Genomic DNA, 17,602 nt, shown 5'->3' with positions numbered 1-17,602 from the left:
TTGAATGGTGCCCCCCCCCCCTCATTTCTATTAGGAGTACTCTCTCTTTGCAGATAGTGAAAGGTAGTTAACGCAGGCCTTTGCCCCCGTTGTAATCCGTCGTGCCTGCTTCTCTCTCCATTTGATTGATTGTTATCCAAGTATTTACTGTTTTAGAATTAGTTCTCTTTGGTTCATTCTCTATTTACAAACAAACACAGAGTCGCAATACTCTGTTTAGTCTTTGCAGATAACGAAAAATCGTGTAAAAAAAAAGAAAAGGAATCGAGCAAAATCAGTAGGCCACTAATGGGATCTCTTTTTGACCTCGCTAAAATAGAAACATTAGGAACAACCCCTCATGACAAATACAAAACTAGTGAGATGAACTGAACTCCACACAATGATGGCTGCAAAACAGCTCGGCTCCGCCACCCACCCCGCCCAAAATAACGATAAAGAACGGCTGCCATGATTGGTTGCGGAATGACCACGACGGAGCTACGAAATGGTGCTGCTCTCATGCTAACCCCAGCTTCAGTCTGAAACATCCAGAAACACTGTAGACTACCAATTCGATCAGTTCCGGTAGCGCCCCAATGTAACCCGGTAGAGAAGAACTAGCCCTCCCCTCTTTGACTGATGGTTCTTGTTGCCTGTCCCTTCTGTTGTCATTTAACAGAACTATTTAGCCTGCTGAAAGGGGTTGTGTTCCGACCGCTGGTTGGTGGAGACATTTTGACTATATTCTGTACCTGCGTTGTCGCGTAATGCGTCATATGACGCGCCGCGTTAGCGCATCCGGAAGTCATCCGGGGCGCGCAGCGCGTAACGTAAGCATAACAAGTCATGTGACTTGTTAATAAAACTTTTCATTGGTTCATTTTACTTTTCTTATTGTAATGATGAAAGGCTTGGTCATATGACCTAAAAATTACGCTTTTCATTACTTCCGAACATTATTTTTTCTTAAATATATGTTATAATGTTCCAGGCTAATGTACTTTCCCGGAAATTTTACAACTGTCCTGCAAGTAAAATATATTCTTTTTTCGAGAAAAAGAGCGTTTCTTCGTCCCATGACGGAGCCGTTGAGCAGAAGAGGGTCGACCTGCTGTCTTAGTCGCCGATACGCCTGAATATGAGATTCTTATCGATCACTTTATGTTGCAGGAATAGAAAACACAACAGCCCTTGACCATTTATCTTTACTGCGTTCCTTCGTATTATACCTTTTACCCTTCATGTAATTGGTCTGCTTTATTTCACTTGCCTTTTAATGATTCTAAAACAGTCACTATTATTAAAAACTTTACCAATGTATATACTACTACCATGTTTTCTTTTAAAAACCTTTATTGTGAAAATTTCATTATACAAATACGAGCCTATAACCACGTGGGCCTGCCACAGAGCAAACTGTAATCGTATATGATGAATAGACATTTACACTGTAGAGGAACGTAACGGGCGGGCCATTAGGTTGCAAGAACTAAGGTGTCTAACAGTTACGCAATCGGTGGACGTACATTTTATAATTAAAATACGACAGGGCCAGTTACAATAAAATTATCTAGATATACATTTGCGGGCAAGTACCATGGGTGACGTTAATTCGAACTTTCAACAGTACAGTAATCAATAACACATCAGAACTTAATATCAATAGGGATGTCGAAATAGTCAATCAATTCTCGTCCCCGCCCGCCATGTGCTTCAAAACTGCATACGTATCTCGTGATTTCAAGGTTCTGCAACCAGTACAAAACAAGGAGTTACGAGTCCCATTTATTCCAGCGCCATTTTGGGCGAGGACGGGCAGGTCCAGGATATAGTCAAAATGTCTCTACCAACCATCGACTATGATGATGTTCATATGCTGTATTTATTAGAGTAACACTCATCTGTCCACATGAAATTAATTTGCCACAATCTAAACATGTCATTTTAATCTTTCCAAAGTTCTTCTAAATATTTGGGACCGTTTCCCTTGCCTCTGAAGCTCTCAGTGCCACTTCTTTGATGAATGTACTAGCAGGTCAGGGGTTCTCCTCCAAATCTCTCTTTTATGCAGCACTATAATTAATTGGTGCCACCTCTCCATATGACGATGCATGGTATAGTTACCACAACTATATTTTTTTTCGGTTCCTCTGGAGAGTTCATCGTGGCAGATGAAGCGTGTAACGTACCGGGCATTTACCTTTTTTTGCATGTACAGGAAAGGAAAAAAAAATCGAGCGTCCGAGTTCTAAGGTGTACCAGGGCCATTTTAGTGGACCAGGCCCAAATCCAAAGAACAGGCCGCCATTTTGAGAGTCCTCTTGCAGCCGCCTGTCGCTGTAGCATCAAGAGCAGCCGAAACTCAGCTGAATGGCAACTGAAACGGTAAAGGGGCGCCCCACTACAGCAGACGAGCCTCCACCTAGGAAGGCCCATTCACGCCGGCTCCCCCCCCCTTCGGGCACCCCACGCCGTTATTCGGAGCAGTATTGTAGGATGGCCACTCCAGTGCGGCAACTTGCTAGACATCACCTCGGTGGTAACCGAATCTCAACGCCTTGTGGTGTCTTCTATTCAAAAAACATTGTTATGCTGCCTTCGACCTATTCGCCGCAAGTGCGCACACAACTCAACTGCATAGCTTGCTAGACACCACCTCGGTGCCATCCGGATCTTGGAATGTCAGCACCTTTTGGTGTCTTCTCTTCAGAAAATATTGTTGCGCTGCCTTTGGCCCCATTCGCACATCAGTCCGCTACTGACGCCATCTCACAGGCTAATGGGGCGCCCCACGCCGACTTTCAGCATTGTAGAATGACCACACCAGTACAGCAACTTGCTAGACATCACCTCGGTGCCATCCGGATCTCGGCGCCCCACTGCAGATGAAGTGCCTCTCAACTATGAAACCACCACGGTGACATCCGGAACTTGGCGCGTTGTGCTGCCTTCGGCCTATTCGCACATCGGTCCGCTACTGACGCCATCTCACAGGCTAATGGGGCGACCCACGCCGAGTTTCAGCATTGTAGGATGACCACACCAGTACAGCAACTTGCTAGACATCACCTCGGTGCCATCCGAATCTTGGCATCTCAACGCCTAGTGGTATCTTCCATACAAAAAATATTGTTACGCTGCCTTTGGCCCCATTCGCACATCAGTCCGCAACTTAGACATCACCTCGGTGCCATCCGGATCTTGGCATCTCAGCGCCTTGTGGTGTCAGTCAGAAAATATTGTTGCGCTGCCTTTGGCCCCATTCGCACATCGGTCCGCTACTGACGCCATCTCACAGGCCAACGGGGCGCCCCACGCCGACTTTCAACATTGTAGGATGGCCACAGAAGTGCGACAACTTACTAGACACCACCTCGGTGCCATCCGGATCTTGGCGCGTTGTGCTGCCTTCGGCCTATTCGCACATCGGTCCGCTACTGACGCCATCTCACAGGCCAACGGGGCGCCCCACGCCGACTTTCAGCATTGTTGGATGGCCACACCAGTGCGGCAACTTACTAGACACCACCTCGGTGCCATCCGGATCTTGGCGCGTTGTGCTGCCTTCGGCCTATTCGCACATCGGTCCGCTACTGACGCAAACTCACAGGCCAACGGGGCGCCCCACGCCGACTTTCAGCATTGTAGGATGGCCACACCAGTGCTGCAACTTGCTGGACACCACCTCGGTGCCATCTGGATCTTGGCGCGTTGTATTGCCTTCGGCCTATTCGCACATCGGTCCGCTACTGACGCCGCCTCACGTGCCAACGTATTTTCTCCGCATTTTATACCCTATGCCGCATAACAGGTCATGTGACTTGTTTATAAAACTTTTCATTGGTTCATTTTACTTTTGGTTTCCTAATGATGGAAGGCTTGATCATATGACCTAAAAACAACACTTTTCATTGGATGAAAACTTTTTTTTTTTTCCCAAACGATGAAAGCCCCACCTTGTTTCTGGATGTTTCAGACTAAACTGGCGTCAGCATGAGAGCACCACCATCTCGTAGCTCCGTCGTGGTCATTCCGCGAGCAATCATGGCAGCCGCTCCCCACCAGAAGCCTGCAGGAGTCGGGGCCCCCAAAACTTTTGATGAATTCTCAAGGCGGAGGGGACGCTTTCGAGAATGGGGTCCAAGACCTAGCAGACAAGCGTCCGATTTCCAATGTGTCCCAGGGCCATTTCAGTGGACCAGGCCCAAAAAGGAAAGAGCCTGCCGCCATTTTGAGAGTCCTGTGACAGCCGCCTATCGCTGCACCGCAAGAGTGGGCGCAACTCAGCTGAATTGCGGCTTTTGACACAGTGGACCAAAAACGGACGGAATGGCAACTGAAACGGTAAAGGGGCGCCCCACTACAACAGATGACACTCCACCTGGAGAGGCCCGTTCACGCCGCCTCCCCCGGGGCGCCCCACGCCGTTATTCGGAGCAGCATTGTAGGATACCAAAACCAGTGCGGCAACTTACTGGACATCACCTTGGTGCCATCGTTCTGCTGCCTTGGAACTATTCGCACAACAGTTTGCTACTGATGACCCACCCCCCGCGACGCCCCACGCCGTTATTTGCTGGGTGGCAACTTACTAGACATCACTTTTGTGTCATCTAGATTTCGGCGCGTTCTGCTGCCTTGGAACTATTCGCACAACAGTTTGCTACTGATGACCCACCCCCCGCGACGCCCCACGCCGGAAATCTGGACGTTGTGCTGCGTTGGGACTATTCGCACAGCCGACCGCTACTTCGTTGTTTTTCCCTAAAAATGTTTATATGTTATTACTATTTTTGTTTTCTTGTATATATTTATAAATTATTAAAGTTTTATAATCTTACTACTTTGTCGGAGTGCTATATATTTTTAAAATGACACATAATTGTAAAAACTTTGATGTACAAAGAGTCATCCCTGGAATCTTCCGCTTCACGCTCGGTCCCCTCCCCAATCACAATACAGGATGGTTTTCAGATAATAGCAACGCTTCTGCTGTGACGGATCTCATCGAGTGTGGGCCTTGATCTACTATAACTCCTTTGAAGAGGGGTGATTCTTTACAGCTGTGGCCATAAACTACATCTGCAGGGCTAGCTGATAGCCTAGGACCGGCCTGGACAATCGGACACAGAGGAAAAGGAGTGTCAGAGGGTGCGGTAGTGAATAGGGCGAAAGGGAGGTGTCGGGCGGGCACAGGGTGTGATTCTCAGGGAAGAGCAGCGCAGATGGGGGGAGGTTTATTACCCATGCATAAGACAGAGAGCGGGGGTGACCACTGCCTGGGTGAGATGCTTGCGAGGGTGGGGAGCCATGCTAAGGATCGACAGCGTGCACAGAGTGGGTCTGGTCAAGGCATCTAAAATGGCTGCCGTGCACGACAAAAGTGTGGCATTTGAAAAAAGACAAGATGGCGCAGACAATGTTTTTCAACACTTCCTGATTTCCTTCGAATCGAACGTTAACAGACGTTGGGGCATATTACCAAAGTTAAGCGATATTTATCCCTAACGATGCATTGCAAAGATTTTTTTACCGTCAGAAATTATCGCAGATAAACCTTGCTATTATCAAGGTTTATCGCAAATACGATAAAAAACGACCGCAATGCATTAATATCGCTGAAAACTCAGCGATATTCATGCATTACCGAGCTAATGCTCTTAGCCATGTTATCCACCTCCCATTGGATAACATGGATAAGAACTGCTCAGGGCAGGTGCTAGCTTTTGGAGATATTCGCGCTTATCGCGAATATTTCCAAAAGTTGATAATAGGAGATAGCGATGTTAGCGACTGTTTCCAGTCGCTAACATCTTGGCATGCCCACTTTGCATGTCATTAGTGATAAATATCACTCACATGCAAAGTGGGGCCCAAGATGGTCGCTATCTCCTACTAGCCGTCGCTAACTGGTGTTAGCAACAGCTAAGTAATACAGATATAATTTTATCTCCGCGAAGCGGAGCGCTGTTACAGATATATATCTTGTTTTTGAACGTTAATTTCTCAAAATGCACTGAAGCACATATATTGAGACCTAGCAAAGGCACATCGGGCTACCAGTCCCTAATATTATACCAAGTTTCGTGCAAATCCATTCAGCCGTTCGATTATTATTATTATTTTTTTTTTTTGCCCCGCGGGGCCCTTTTAAAACCTCCACATCAAACCTAGGGGGTCAGCGAGGATCTACTATGCCCCCTTATGGTCATTTGCCCCTTCGCTTTGGCCTCCTCTTGTCTCTCGATCCTACCGAGAGACAAGATGGCGGCCGCTACGTACTGTTTGGAATGTTTACAGACACCGGAGAGCCAATCAGCTTCGCTTCGCAAAGCTCCGTAACGCGAAAAGTACGCGAAGCGGTGCGCTGTTACAGATATATATCTTTTTTTGAACGTTAATTTCTCAAAATCCACTGAAGCACATATATTGAGACCTAGCAAAGGCACATCGGGCTACCAGTCCCTACAATTTTGCCAAGTTTCGTGCAAATCCATTCAGCCGTTCGATTATTATTATTATTTTTTTTTTTTGCCCCGCGGGGCCCTTTTAAAACCTCCACATCAAACCTAGGGGGTCAGCGAGGATCTACTATTCCCCCTTATGGTCATTTGCCCCTTCGCTTTGGCCTCCTCTTGTCTCTCGATCCTACCGAGAGACAAGATGGCGGCCGCTACGGACTGTTTGGAATGTTGACAGACGCCGGAGAACCAATCAGCTTCGCTTCACAAAGCTCCGTTGCGCGAAAAGTACGCGTCCTGGAGCGCTGCCCGGTCCGCTGTTACAGATATATATCTTTTTTTAAACGTTAATTTCTCAAAATCCACTGGAGCACATATATTGAGACCTACAAAAGGCACATCGGGCTACCAGTCCCTACAATTTTGCCAAGTTTCGTGCAAATCCATTCAGCCGTTCGGGCTAAAAGTGAGGCCAACCGCCCAATGGAAAACTCAATGTTAAAAACACGTTTTGGGACCCCCCTTTTTTCTCGACCCCCCCCTGGACGAACCCCCCCCCCAATTTTCAGGGGCTGCTCAGAAACAAAATGTGCCATTTTCCTGAACATTTCAGCCAATTCCGTCCACAAACGCCAAAGTTATTAGACATAGAATTTTCAAAAAATCCATAGAGAAAAAATCCTAACTATATATACCTACTGGCGACCGCCAGTAGGTAATATATATATATATATGTGTGTATATATATGTATATATATATATATATGTGTGTATATATATGTATATGTATATATATGTATATATATATATATGTGTGTGTATATGTATATATATATATATGTGTGTATATATATGTATATATATAATGTGTGTATATATATGTATATATATAATATGTGTGTATATATATATATGTGTGTATATATATGTATATATATATATATGTGTGTGTATATATATGTATATATATATATATATATATGTGTGTATATATATGTATATATATATGTGTGTATATATATATATATGTGTGTATATGTGTGTATATATATATATATGTGTGTATATGTGTGTGTATATATATATATGTGTATATATATGTGTGTATATATATGTATATGTGTATATATATATATGTGTGTGTATATGTATTTTCTAAATGCTCGGGGATTCCGCACATGGGCGGGTATTATTCATAGATTATGACTTTGATGAGTATACCCCTGGATGAGAACTAGGAATACAGGTAAGTAACTAATCCTTATCTTTCACACTGTGGCACTGCTAAGGGAGTACCATTTAATTTATTCTAAGTGATTCATTTAGAAAATGTGATCAAAGGAAAGATTATGGTCTGTCCAAGTTGTGGATGATGTAATATATTTAGAATGTAGGATAGACACTATAATACCGTAGACATTTCACTTAAATATGTTGCATTTTCTTTTTCCTCAGCTACAAGCAGACTGGTTTCCCATTCAATGGACTGGACCATCTTTTGCTAAATCTTACCCTTTGTGACATCATGGTTTCATTAGCTAATAGCTCTACATTCCAGTCAGACTCTGATTGGTTGGATATGATTCGAAAGTTTGTCACCGAAATCCTTATGGATGGGTGGAAGTTGAACTGCAAGCAGTTAAACAGACTACTAGGAGTTACATGGAGACTTCTGCTTGTACAGCACAATAGAGGTAAGTTATATGATTTGAACCATCCTTAATTTGGCTTTCGCCGTCTCAGAAGTGCTTATTGTCACACTTTATTTTTATTAAGATTTAAATACATACAACATAAGCATTTTATGACCTAGACTAGTGTACTAGTAACAATCTCATGCTGCCTCAACAAAAGACAAGTGAGATTTCCCCATCTACCATACTAAACAAAATATATATATATATATCAGCATGCAAAGTGATCCACAGCCATTCGAGAGCGCTCCACAGCGTGTGCTCTGCCCAGGGGTCGGATCGTGACCCAGAACAATTTTGGATACAAAGGAGGCGGCACAGCCAGGGTACTTATTCAGCCTTATTTTATTTTTGCTTCACCCCACCAACGCGTTTCAGCCACAACTGGCCTTGTTCACAAGGCCAGTTGTGGCTGAAACGCGTTAGTGGGGTGAAGCAAAAATAAAATAAGGCTGAATAAGTACCCTGGCTGTGCCGCCTCCTTTGTATCCAAAAATAAATATATATATATATATATATATATATATCTAGTTGTAAAAAGGGCGGACTAGACCCGAAAGTATCGAGGGCGCTTAACATGAGCACCAGTTATGTTACAGACGGACACATTTAATTTGGTATGCACGGGAAGATTACGTGATTTGCCTTGAATCACCGTTGGAAAACAGGTAACTCGAGGCTTGGGTAGGATTGTTTTTTTTTAAATAAAAAAATTGGTGGAGTTGCCCTATTGAGGTGTGATATGATAGACTGTAGCCGAGTTGTACTGATTAAAGATGGTTTATTGATGAATAATCAGGTTAAATCATGTAATCATTAAAACCCAACCAGGAGCAGCTCTCTTGCTGCTCAGCCCTCTCTTCCAACTGTCATCCATCCACCAGGCATCCCACACATTCTATATTACCTCACACACTCCAACATTCCACCATTCATCCACATAGGCTGAGCAGCAAGACAGGTTAGTGAGAAAGGGACATGGCATCCAAACCAGGATACCACACCAGAGGAGAAAGGTTTTCTATTAGTGAGGTTTTGGATGCTGAAAGCATGCCCTAGAAGGCAGGGGAGGGTAACGGAAGAGGGCAGGGAAGTGCTACAAGTGGGGATAACGATGGGAAATGGAGGGTGAAAAGGGAGCTTTTTTCAAAGACAACACCTTGAGGGTATATTGAATCATTTTGGGTGAAGATTAGATATTGAGATCTAATTATCTCTGTTGCTTGTGTCTTAGATAACAACCTTGCTATGAAGCTGCTACATGTCTTTACAAATCTATTTTGTTTTGTAATTTTACATTTGCAGTGCCTAACATCACTTTGAGGAAGGTTGAGTAATAGGACTGTATAAACAACCATCCATAACCTGTCAGAGATTAAGCGGATATCATGCAAACCAATGCCCCAGAGGACTACCCCAAAGCAAAGAGAAACATTGCTGAATAAGGCTAAGATTAAATATCTAATGTTTTAGAATCTCCGAAGTCTTGCTCCAGAATAGTTTCAGCAATAAACTTTCTGTAATCCAAAACGTGCTGCCTCAAAAAAAAAAGATACCATAAGTTGAGTCTCATCTTAAGACTTGTGTGTAGAAGTGATGACTACACAAGTGTTCTTCCACTGTAGGGAGTTAAATTGTGTGTCATAATCTATTGTTGCTATGTACTGGGCATAAGAGGTGGGAAGGGGGAATTGCGTAAAAAATATAATTGCCAGACCTCTGATGAAGGGGTCACTCATGGACTCAGAAAAATGTTGATCTAATACAGACGGAAACTCGCCCATTAGTTGCTATTGTCGTCAGGTCACTGAGTCAATCGTCATGGGTAAGGGTGGTATGGGCAAACTTTATTTTATCCTAAGATGAACAACTTGGTGAATGCTGGGACCTTCTTAAGCCATCTCTTTCAGTGGTGAGTGATACCTGGGATTTCCAATGTATGGTGCAGTAATTCCAGTCATGACGAGAATGTCTGATAAGTGCTACTTGTATCTTTCACAGTGTATTTTGTGCCTATGCAGTTTTAAAGCTGAGCTATAGCAGACAAAGTGTAACATGTCCATTCGGATCTCTGCATCTCCATCAGTTTGAGGTGGGGCTCAAGTTGGCTCGTTGCAGTATGCGGAGACCAATGCCAGTGGTGCAGTATTTTGAAGCTGAAGTTACGTTTAGCCTCTAGCACTGCTATTGTGGGTCTGTAACAGAGTAGACCAATCCTCCTCAGTGTAGTCTTTGGACAGTGTACTCTGTGGAGAGTTTGAGTTGTCAGTTCTGAAATGGCCCCCCTTAAAGTTACTCAATCTCTTAAAATAAAGGTGTATGGGGAAATCCTTTAAGTTGTCCGGTAAGATGTGAAGTTCAAACAGAAAAGTGTTTCAGATGCACATATTTTTACTTTTTTTTCTAGCTGATGAGGAATTCTCTTTACAGTACCTCAAATGGCTTGACCACCCCACTCATCAGATGGTCAAGCATGATGATGCCTTTCCTTATCCACTCTATCCAGTGGACTCCCCCCCCCCCCCTTTAATTAAAAGCACAGTGTTGACCCAGATCGGTGCTTGAGGTTGTATTGAGCCATTTATCCATATCCCATACAAGATCTGATTCTTTGAATACTGGGGTGGAAGGGTCCTGCGGTAATTTGTCACATATAAAGTAATCCTGAGCGTGGGTTTGTAAAGGCAGTATACTGAAGAATTGATTAAACAGGACAACCCCAACTTCCATCGATTGCATAATTTCTTACAGTGACGTTTGCAGGTGGGGCCATTTTGCAAAATCAAGTGAACTCTTGTATAGTAGTGATGTCATGTTGTCCATTATCACTGTGTTCCTATTTCTGCTTATTAGGAAGCTCAGATATTCAAACTTTTCAGGAGTCCAACAGATTGACCGACCTGACACCAGGACATTATTGGTTATGCCCTCAATCATAATTGCACAGCACGTCTAGCACTGCTAAACTCTGCTGAACATAGCCCAGCACCCAAACTATTGTCACTCCATGACCCCAAAGAAGTGCTTTAAGGACAAGTGCTTGAGGATAAGGGCTGAGTGCCAAATCGTTATGCAAGCACAATAAAAAAAGTAACTTGGGAAATCATGAGCTTAACTAGAGTGTTCAGTGCACCTTGGAATTCAGGTAATCTTTTGAGAATGCCTAGGTGCACTGAAGAACACCAGTAACAGACTTTTCTGTTTCCTTGCTTACCCAGTGAACAGCTATTACTCTGGCTACTTTGTATCCTGCTTCCACTAGATGCAGAAAACCCAACAGATTGATGAGACAATGGGCACAGGGCAGATCAGCAGCTTGCTTGCTAGTTTCAACCTTGAACAGCAGCAGTTACCATATTGCGTGCAGCAACGGACCGTCTCTTCACTTTTACTGGCTTTCAGACTACTTTCAGAGGCTTTACTTGATCCTCTGCCGGAAAAAACAGCCATAAAGCTTCTAAGAATACAACAGTGGACCGATTCCTTGTGAGGGCGGTTGGTGTGATTTAAAAAAAATTGAACTGGATGAAAGACACTTTTCACTCTTAGCTGATGCAGTTGTGCTTCCTACAGCTACACCACAAAAGCCATCAGGAGTAACTGGCTCTCAACTTTGTTCTAACTCTAGTTCTCCAGTGCAAATCCAGTGTTCCATTACTGTCAAAGCCTGCTTCCCCACCTTTTTGCTCTCACTCGCCAGCCGTGGGCCCATCGGTGAACTAAAGGAAGCGACCACCTGCTACTAGGGACACTTGAGGAGCAGATCTTTGGTGCAACCACACAAACAGTTCATGATGGTCAAAATTTGAACTCTTCGAACATTTTGAATGCCCTCACATAATCAATATGGGCCAAAGTGGCTTCCAATTTTGACACGAGTCTTCGCATCGTTCGAGGTGATAGATGGCCACTTGGCAAAGTGTGGGGCTGGTCTCCAAGCTTCTGGTGTACTTACTTCATCACTGGCCTGAACGCACCATGCAGGTCTGTTGCCTTTAAGACTCCATTGGTTTACAATGCAGAGTCGCACCAAATGGCAGTGGGGGACCACATATCTGTCTATCCTCCTAGCCGCACGCCGGGCCGACTGTGGTGTGTTAAGGAGAGGTGCTGGGGGATATTATGGCAACAGGCCAATAACACAAGTAGCAGCAGCTTTTTGTGCTCCATCCTGCTATCCATTTACCACCTGTGTCTTGGCCATATGTGCTTTCTAGGAAATGTACAGCACCTCACCAGGTGCGATGGGTTGGTTTGGTTGGCCCTCTAACTTAAGCGGCAATTCTGCAGTTTTTAACTTCAGGTAAGCACTATATTGCCTTAGGTCTTCTGTATCACTCTCACTTTAAGCATAATTATTCAGGGGCTGGGAGGCTCTTGCCTCTAGGTTTCTGCTATAGACATTTCAACCCGGAATCACCAAGCTCTGATCATAACACTGGCTCCACTGCCGGTCTACCCCACATTATTAAGGCCAACCGTTATTCAGTGCTTTTCAACCAGTCCTAAAACAGTTGATGTTCCATCAATGTTTCTCTCCCTATTGATAAAAGGCAACTAAACTCTGAGCATGCCATGCATAGAGACTAGATTAGCTGTAAAGGGGATGCTGTAGAATGTAATATTGAAATAAAATCCAAATTAACATCAGGCACATAGTTACGCTAATAATGGAGCCACTTCAAGTGGAGAAGTGTGGCTCAATGGTTAGAGCGGCAGACCCTGATGCAGAGGTCTAGCCCGGGACCAGGGTTCAATTCCATGCCTCGGCGGGTCTTGGGCTCAAAATTCCAAGGACCTGATAATTCTCGCCTCGGTGCCTATTCCAATCATGGAACTCTGGGCAATAGCTTGCTTAATCTCCACAACGGCCCCCACAACGCTAAGGATGCCTGGCCTCCACCTTGGGGGTGCCCAGGAGTGGATGCCTTACAGGGAAAGCCAGGATGGGTTCCACAGCGGTATTCGTACAAGCGCCTTGAGACCCTTGCGGGTGAGTAGGCGCTATACAAGTATCAATTTTACTGCTCCTCCTGTGTCCTCTGACATAAAAGCAACATCCATGATTAGTTGGAACATAACAGGACTAAGATCTAAACTGAATAATAGCAATTGGTACCTATTCATACCCTGGTCTGACCTTTACATGTTTCAGGAAACATGGTTAAGCTTTCTTGTTTTCAGTTTCTATTGGTTATGAATTCCGGTGAGGGTTTTTTCATTGTTTTCCAACGTGTCCAAAAACAGTGCTTATAAGTATTTACTCTTTTTGGATCTGCAAAAAAAAGATATGGGTGGTGTTTTTTCAGTCCTTATAAAGAGTTTGGATTTTATTTCCTTCCTTCCCTCATTCATTTATATTTTCAGTCTATTATATCACTCTTTCCTGCTGTTATTTCCTTCTTTGTGCCTTTACTTTGAATTTGCTTTTGCATATACCTTTCATTAGTTTCCTCTCCTCTCTGCTAGTCTGGTTTCCCAACACACAAACTCCACTTTGCAGCAGTCCAGTCCCACAGTATGTCCCGGATGTGCCTCAATGGATATATGTTTAAGACATCAGATTTATATTGGGACGTGCTCTTATGGAAAATCAGTGTCACGCTTCCCTTTTCTTTGTCTGAAGATACCAGGAAAGGACTGAGCTAATAAATGTGGTGGTAGTATCTGACCTGGGCCTATATATCAGGTCATACATAGTCTGCTAAGAAATTAATATGTGTAGTATTAGCTGGAGGATCACTGGTGACGGCAAGCTCTGCTTGGTACCAAGAAGCAGCTGAGATAGTAAAGTAGCATTATAACCTGCAGGATGCTTTGAGTCTTTTGTGTGGGCAGTTCACAGCGCGAATGGAGTTTTTTTTTTTACATGATTGGACTAAGTCTGTTGGATTTTGTGGCTTACCATATTCTGAGTGAGTCATGCTAGTGAAGTCCATCGCAGAAAAGTGCTTCGAGGTAAAAGATGCACATATACTGCTTTGATGCCAGAGGACACAAAAGCAATAAAAGTGAAGCAAAATATGATGTTACATTTCTCTCCGAAAAGTAGATATTATTTATGGTGGTGTTATAACAGTCATTGGTTTTGACTGGACACCCTAGACATAATCTATAGAAACTTTCCACTGTGTCAGTTAATTTGAATTTGAATTTACAGAAATTTGTAAAGCGCACATTTACCATGCGGTTTCTTGGCGCTAGGAGGAGGCTGTGAGCTGGGTGGACATGGCACAGGAGTTAGGATGGGAAGGCTTGGTGAAAAAGATGGGTCTTGAGAGCCTTGCGGAACTCAATGTACGAGGGGGCGGATCTAACAGAAATGGGGAGTGCGTTCCAGAAGGTGGGGGCAAGTACTGAGAATTTCAGGCCTCCCGACCTGCTTTTCTTAAAACGGGGTACAGAAAGGAGAGACTTGGTGGAAGAACGGAGTTCTCTGCCAGGGTGGTAGGCAGTGATGGCAGAGGAAATAAATAAATGCGGGCGGACCCTGCTAATGCCTGAAAGGTTGTGCAGCCCAGCTTAAAGAGAGCCCGTTCTTTAATGGGTAGCCAGTGGAGTGATTTGAGGGTAGGAGTGATATGGGATGATTTAGGTAACCCAAAGATCAGGCGGGCTGCCTGATTTTGCACCAGTTGTAGGCGACGAAGGGCACTGGCGGGGACACCGTTATAAACAATGTTCCCATAGTCCAGGCGCGATAGAACCATCGCCATCAAAATCAATTTTAGTGCAGGGGGAGAAAAGAAACAAGAAATTTTGCGAATAGTGCGGAGGGTTAAGAAACAGGAAGAAACTACAGAACTGATTTGAACGTGAAGTGTAAGGTGTTGATCTAGAGTGATCCCGAGTGTTTTGGCAGAAAGAGATGGTGTGGGTGGGGAACCAAGGGAGGGCGACCAAAAGGTGGGGGACCAGGGACTGCGACTGCCCCCGGTAAGAACCAATTCGGTCTTATCCGGGTTTAGTTTTAAGTGGTTGGAATTCATCCAGTCCCTGATGTACAACATTACAGATTGGAGATTGTGGGAGGAAGTAGGGGAGTGAGAGAGATTGAAGATGAGCTGGAGGTCATCGGCGTAGTTATACACCGTGACCTCCATCTCTTGAAGGGCAGAAATAAGAGGGAAAATGTACAGGTTAAACAATAAAGGGTAGAGAGAGGAACCCTGGGGAACACCGCACTGAACCTTGCGAGGAGGGGCGGTGAAATCGGCCAGGCGAACCGCTTGAGTACGCTCGCTCAGGAAGGAGCTGAGCCAAACCAGCATCAGGCCCTCTATGCCTGCCGCCCTGACACGGGAAAGAAGGGTGGTATGATCTACTGTGTCAAAAGCGGCGGACAGATCTAAAAGAATGAGGGCCTGAGGGGTATTGGAGTCCAGCCCCTCTCGCAATTCGTCTATGACCGAGACAACAACCTTCTCAGTGGAATGTCGGGGCCGGAAGCCTGCCTGACATGGAGCGAGGAAGCCGCTGTCTTCGATAAAGGAGCTGAGCATCTTGGTGACATAAGCCTCAAGGACCTTGCCCAGGAAGGGGAGCAGGGAAATAGGACGGTAATTTACAAAGGAAGAGGGGTCTAATCCAGGCTTTTTTAAAATGGGAATGATAGTGGCTGCTTTATAGGTGGCGGGAACAATGCCGCGCCGAAGCGAGTCATTAAGAAGGGAAAGGGAAGGCATGTAGCAATCTGAAAAGTTAAGCACGTTTTTGTATTTCTACAGTAAAGACTTGCTGAGAGAGCCTCCAATGGCTTATTGGTGTGGTTGAAAATTGCATAATTTTTTGTGTTAGTTATTCAGAGGTTCTCCAGATATACAGGGTTTAATAATAACCTCTGAATATGAGAAACTCCTTATTATCTACAATACAACCTCCAACAACTAAAATGAATCGACTATTCTACAATTTCTTGATAAATTGTGTTCTTACACTAATAGCCATTGTGTCATTATTGTTGGTGAATTTAGTGTAACATTTGAGCCCTCATTTATTATTCAGAATTTGACAAAACCAGAGGACCTCCTTTAGGGCATACCCAACCTTACAACCACTCCAAAGAAACATTTGTGTAGATCTGCTTTGCAACTAGATGATATGTTCGAGGCTTGTGGGCTGCTGAATTCATATCTATAGCATAGATCGCCGCCTAGTGTTGGGTCCAGATGATTGCACCTTGTTGTCCTGGAAGAGTCTTCGAAGTATCACGAGATAGGTGGCTCCTCCCCTGGACTACAGTGCGCATGGGCATCGACTCCATCCTTAGATTGTTTTTTTCCGCCATTGGGTTCGGATGTGATTTCGTGAACTCCGGTTCGGAATCGATAGAACCTTAGTTTTTCGAGGCCAAAAGGCCTTCTCTGACCCGTCGGTATTGTTCGCGTTCGGTGCCTCACTTCATCCAACTCTTCAAGTCGGATATCCCGTGAGTCGTGAAACTTCGAGGATCGAGGCCCAGTCGACGTGGCAAGACTTCGACGGCATGGAACGAAGTCCGTTCAAATTCTGTCCGGTGTGTGGATCCAAATACCCACACATCGACGTCCACCCGGTCTGCAACAAATGCCTGTCGCCGGACCACAACGAGGCCAACTGCATGGCCTGTTCCAGGTTTAGGTCGAAGAAGACCATCAAGCTTCGGCGCGCGGCGCGCCTCGAGGCCCGGCGATCAGCTCCAGCACCAGTGGACATCTTCGTCAATGAAGAAGCGGACGAGCAACAGGTCCATCTTCAGGTTTCGCCTCCTTCGGTGGTCGTCGAGTCCGACTACAAAGCGGACGCCGAGGGCCAAGACGTGGAGGAACTCGTCGAGGAGGTAGGGGACGACGAAGAGGCCTACGGGCCATGGAAGATAGCTCGGAGGAAGAGCTATACCCCGTTAGAACTTTTAATACGGCTCGGTCGAAGGATCGCCACATGGCCTTACCATAGACCCTACTCCAATGTCCACGGCCCCGCCTTCCGGCCCGGCCACGGACGCTTCGGCAGAGCCGCCATTAACTAAATCGAAACCGAAATTTTCGGTGTCAACAACAACTAAAATGGCCGACACACCATTGAAACCGAAGACGTCTGCTCCACCATCGACGTCGTCTTCGGAGGCCTCGAAGCCGAAGAAAAGTGTCGCACCCTCGACGGCGGCGAAAGTGGTCAAGGAGCCCAGCTCCCAAAAGGCCGTAACTTTGGCGTCGAGCACAGCGGTCGAGCCGAAGCCCAAGAAGACGAGCACGGCGGTCGACCCGAAGCCCAAGAAGTCTGGTGAGGCCGTTCGCGCAAAGGCCGTCGAGCCGAAATCCAAGAGGCCTGTCGACACAACGGCTGCCAAGGGCGCGGAGCCGAAGTCTGGCACGACGACGCCAAGGGTCGAGGTTGCCGAGGCGATGTCGTCCACGTCTGCTACTGTGGTCGGGGATCGCAGTGCTCCGCAGACGGATGCTCCGGCACCTCGAACGGACACGCAGA

The 17,602-nt window shown here is 45.4% G+C and overlaps 1 protein-coding gene across 3 annotated transcripts in view; it reads left to right on the top strand.

The window, feature by feature from the left end:
* The window catches only part of TEX10 (testis expressed 10), a 576,299-nt gene that overhangs the window by 155,871 nt on the left and 402,826 nt on the right, over positions 1 to 17,602 (top strand). For all 3 annotated transcript variants that reach the window (XM_078687684.1, XM_078687682.1, XM_078687685.1), the window contains exon 5: positions 7,899 to 8,137. In XM_078687684.1, coding sequence (XP_078543810.1) covers positions 7,899 to 8,137 — 239 coding nt within the window. The remainder of the gene's footprint in view (positions 1 to 7,898; positions 8,138 to 17,602) is intronic.

This window comes from Lissotriton helveticus, chromosome 4_1, assembly GCF_964261635.1.
Source record: "Lissotriton helveticus chromosome 4_1, aLisHel1.1, whole genome shotgun sequence".
Taxonomy (NCBI): domain Eukaryota; kingdom Metazoa; phylum Chordata; class Amphibia; order Caudata; family Salamandridae; genus Lissotriton; species Lissotriton helveticus.
Note: the sequence above shows the minus strand (reverse complement) of the source record. Positions and strands in the feature narration are given on the sequence as shown.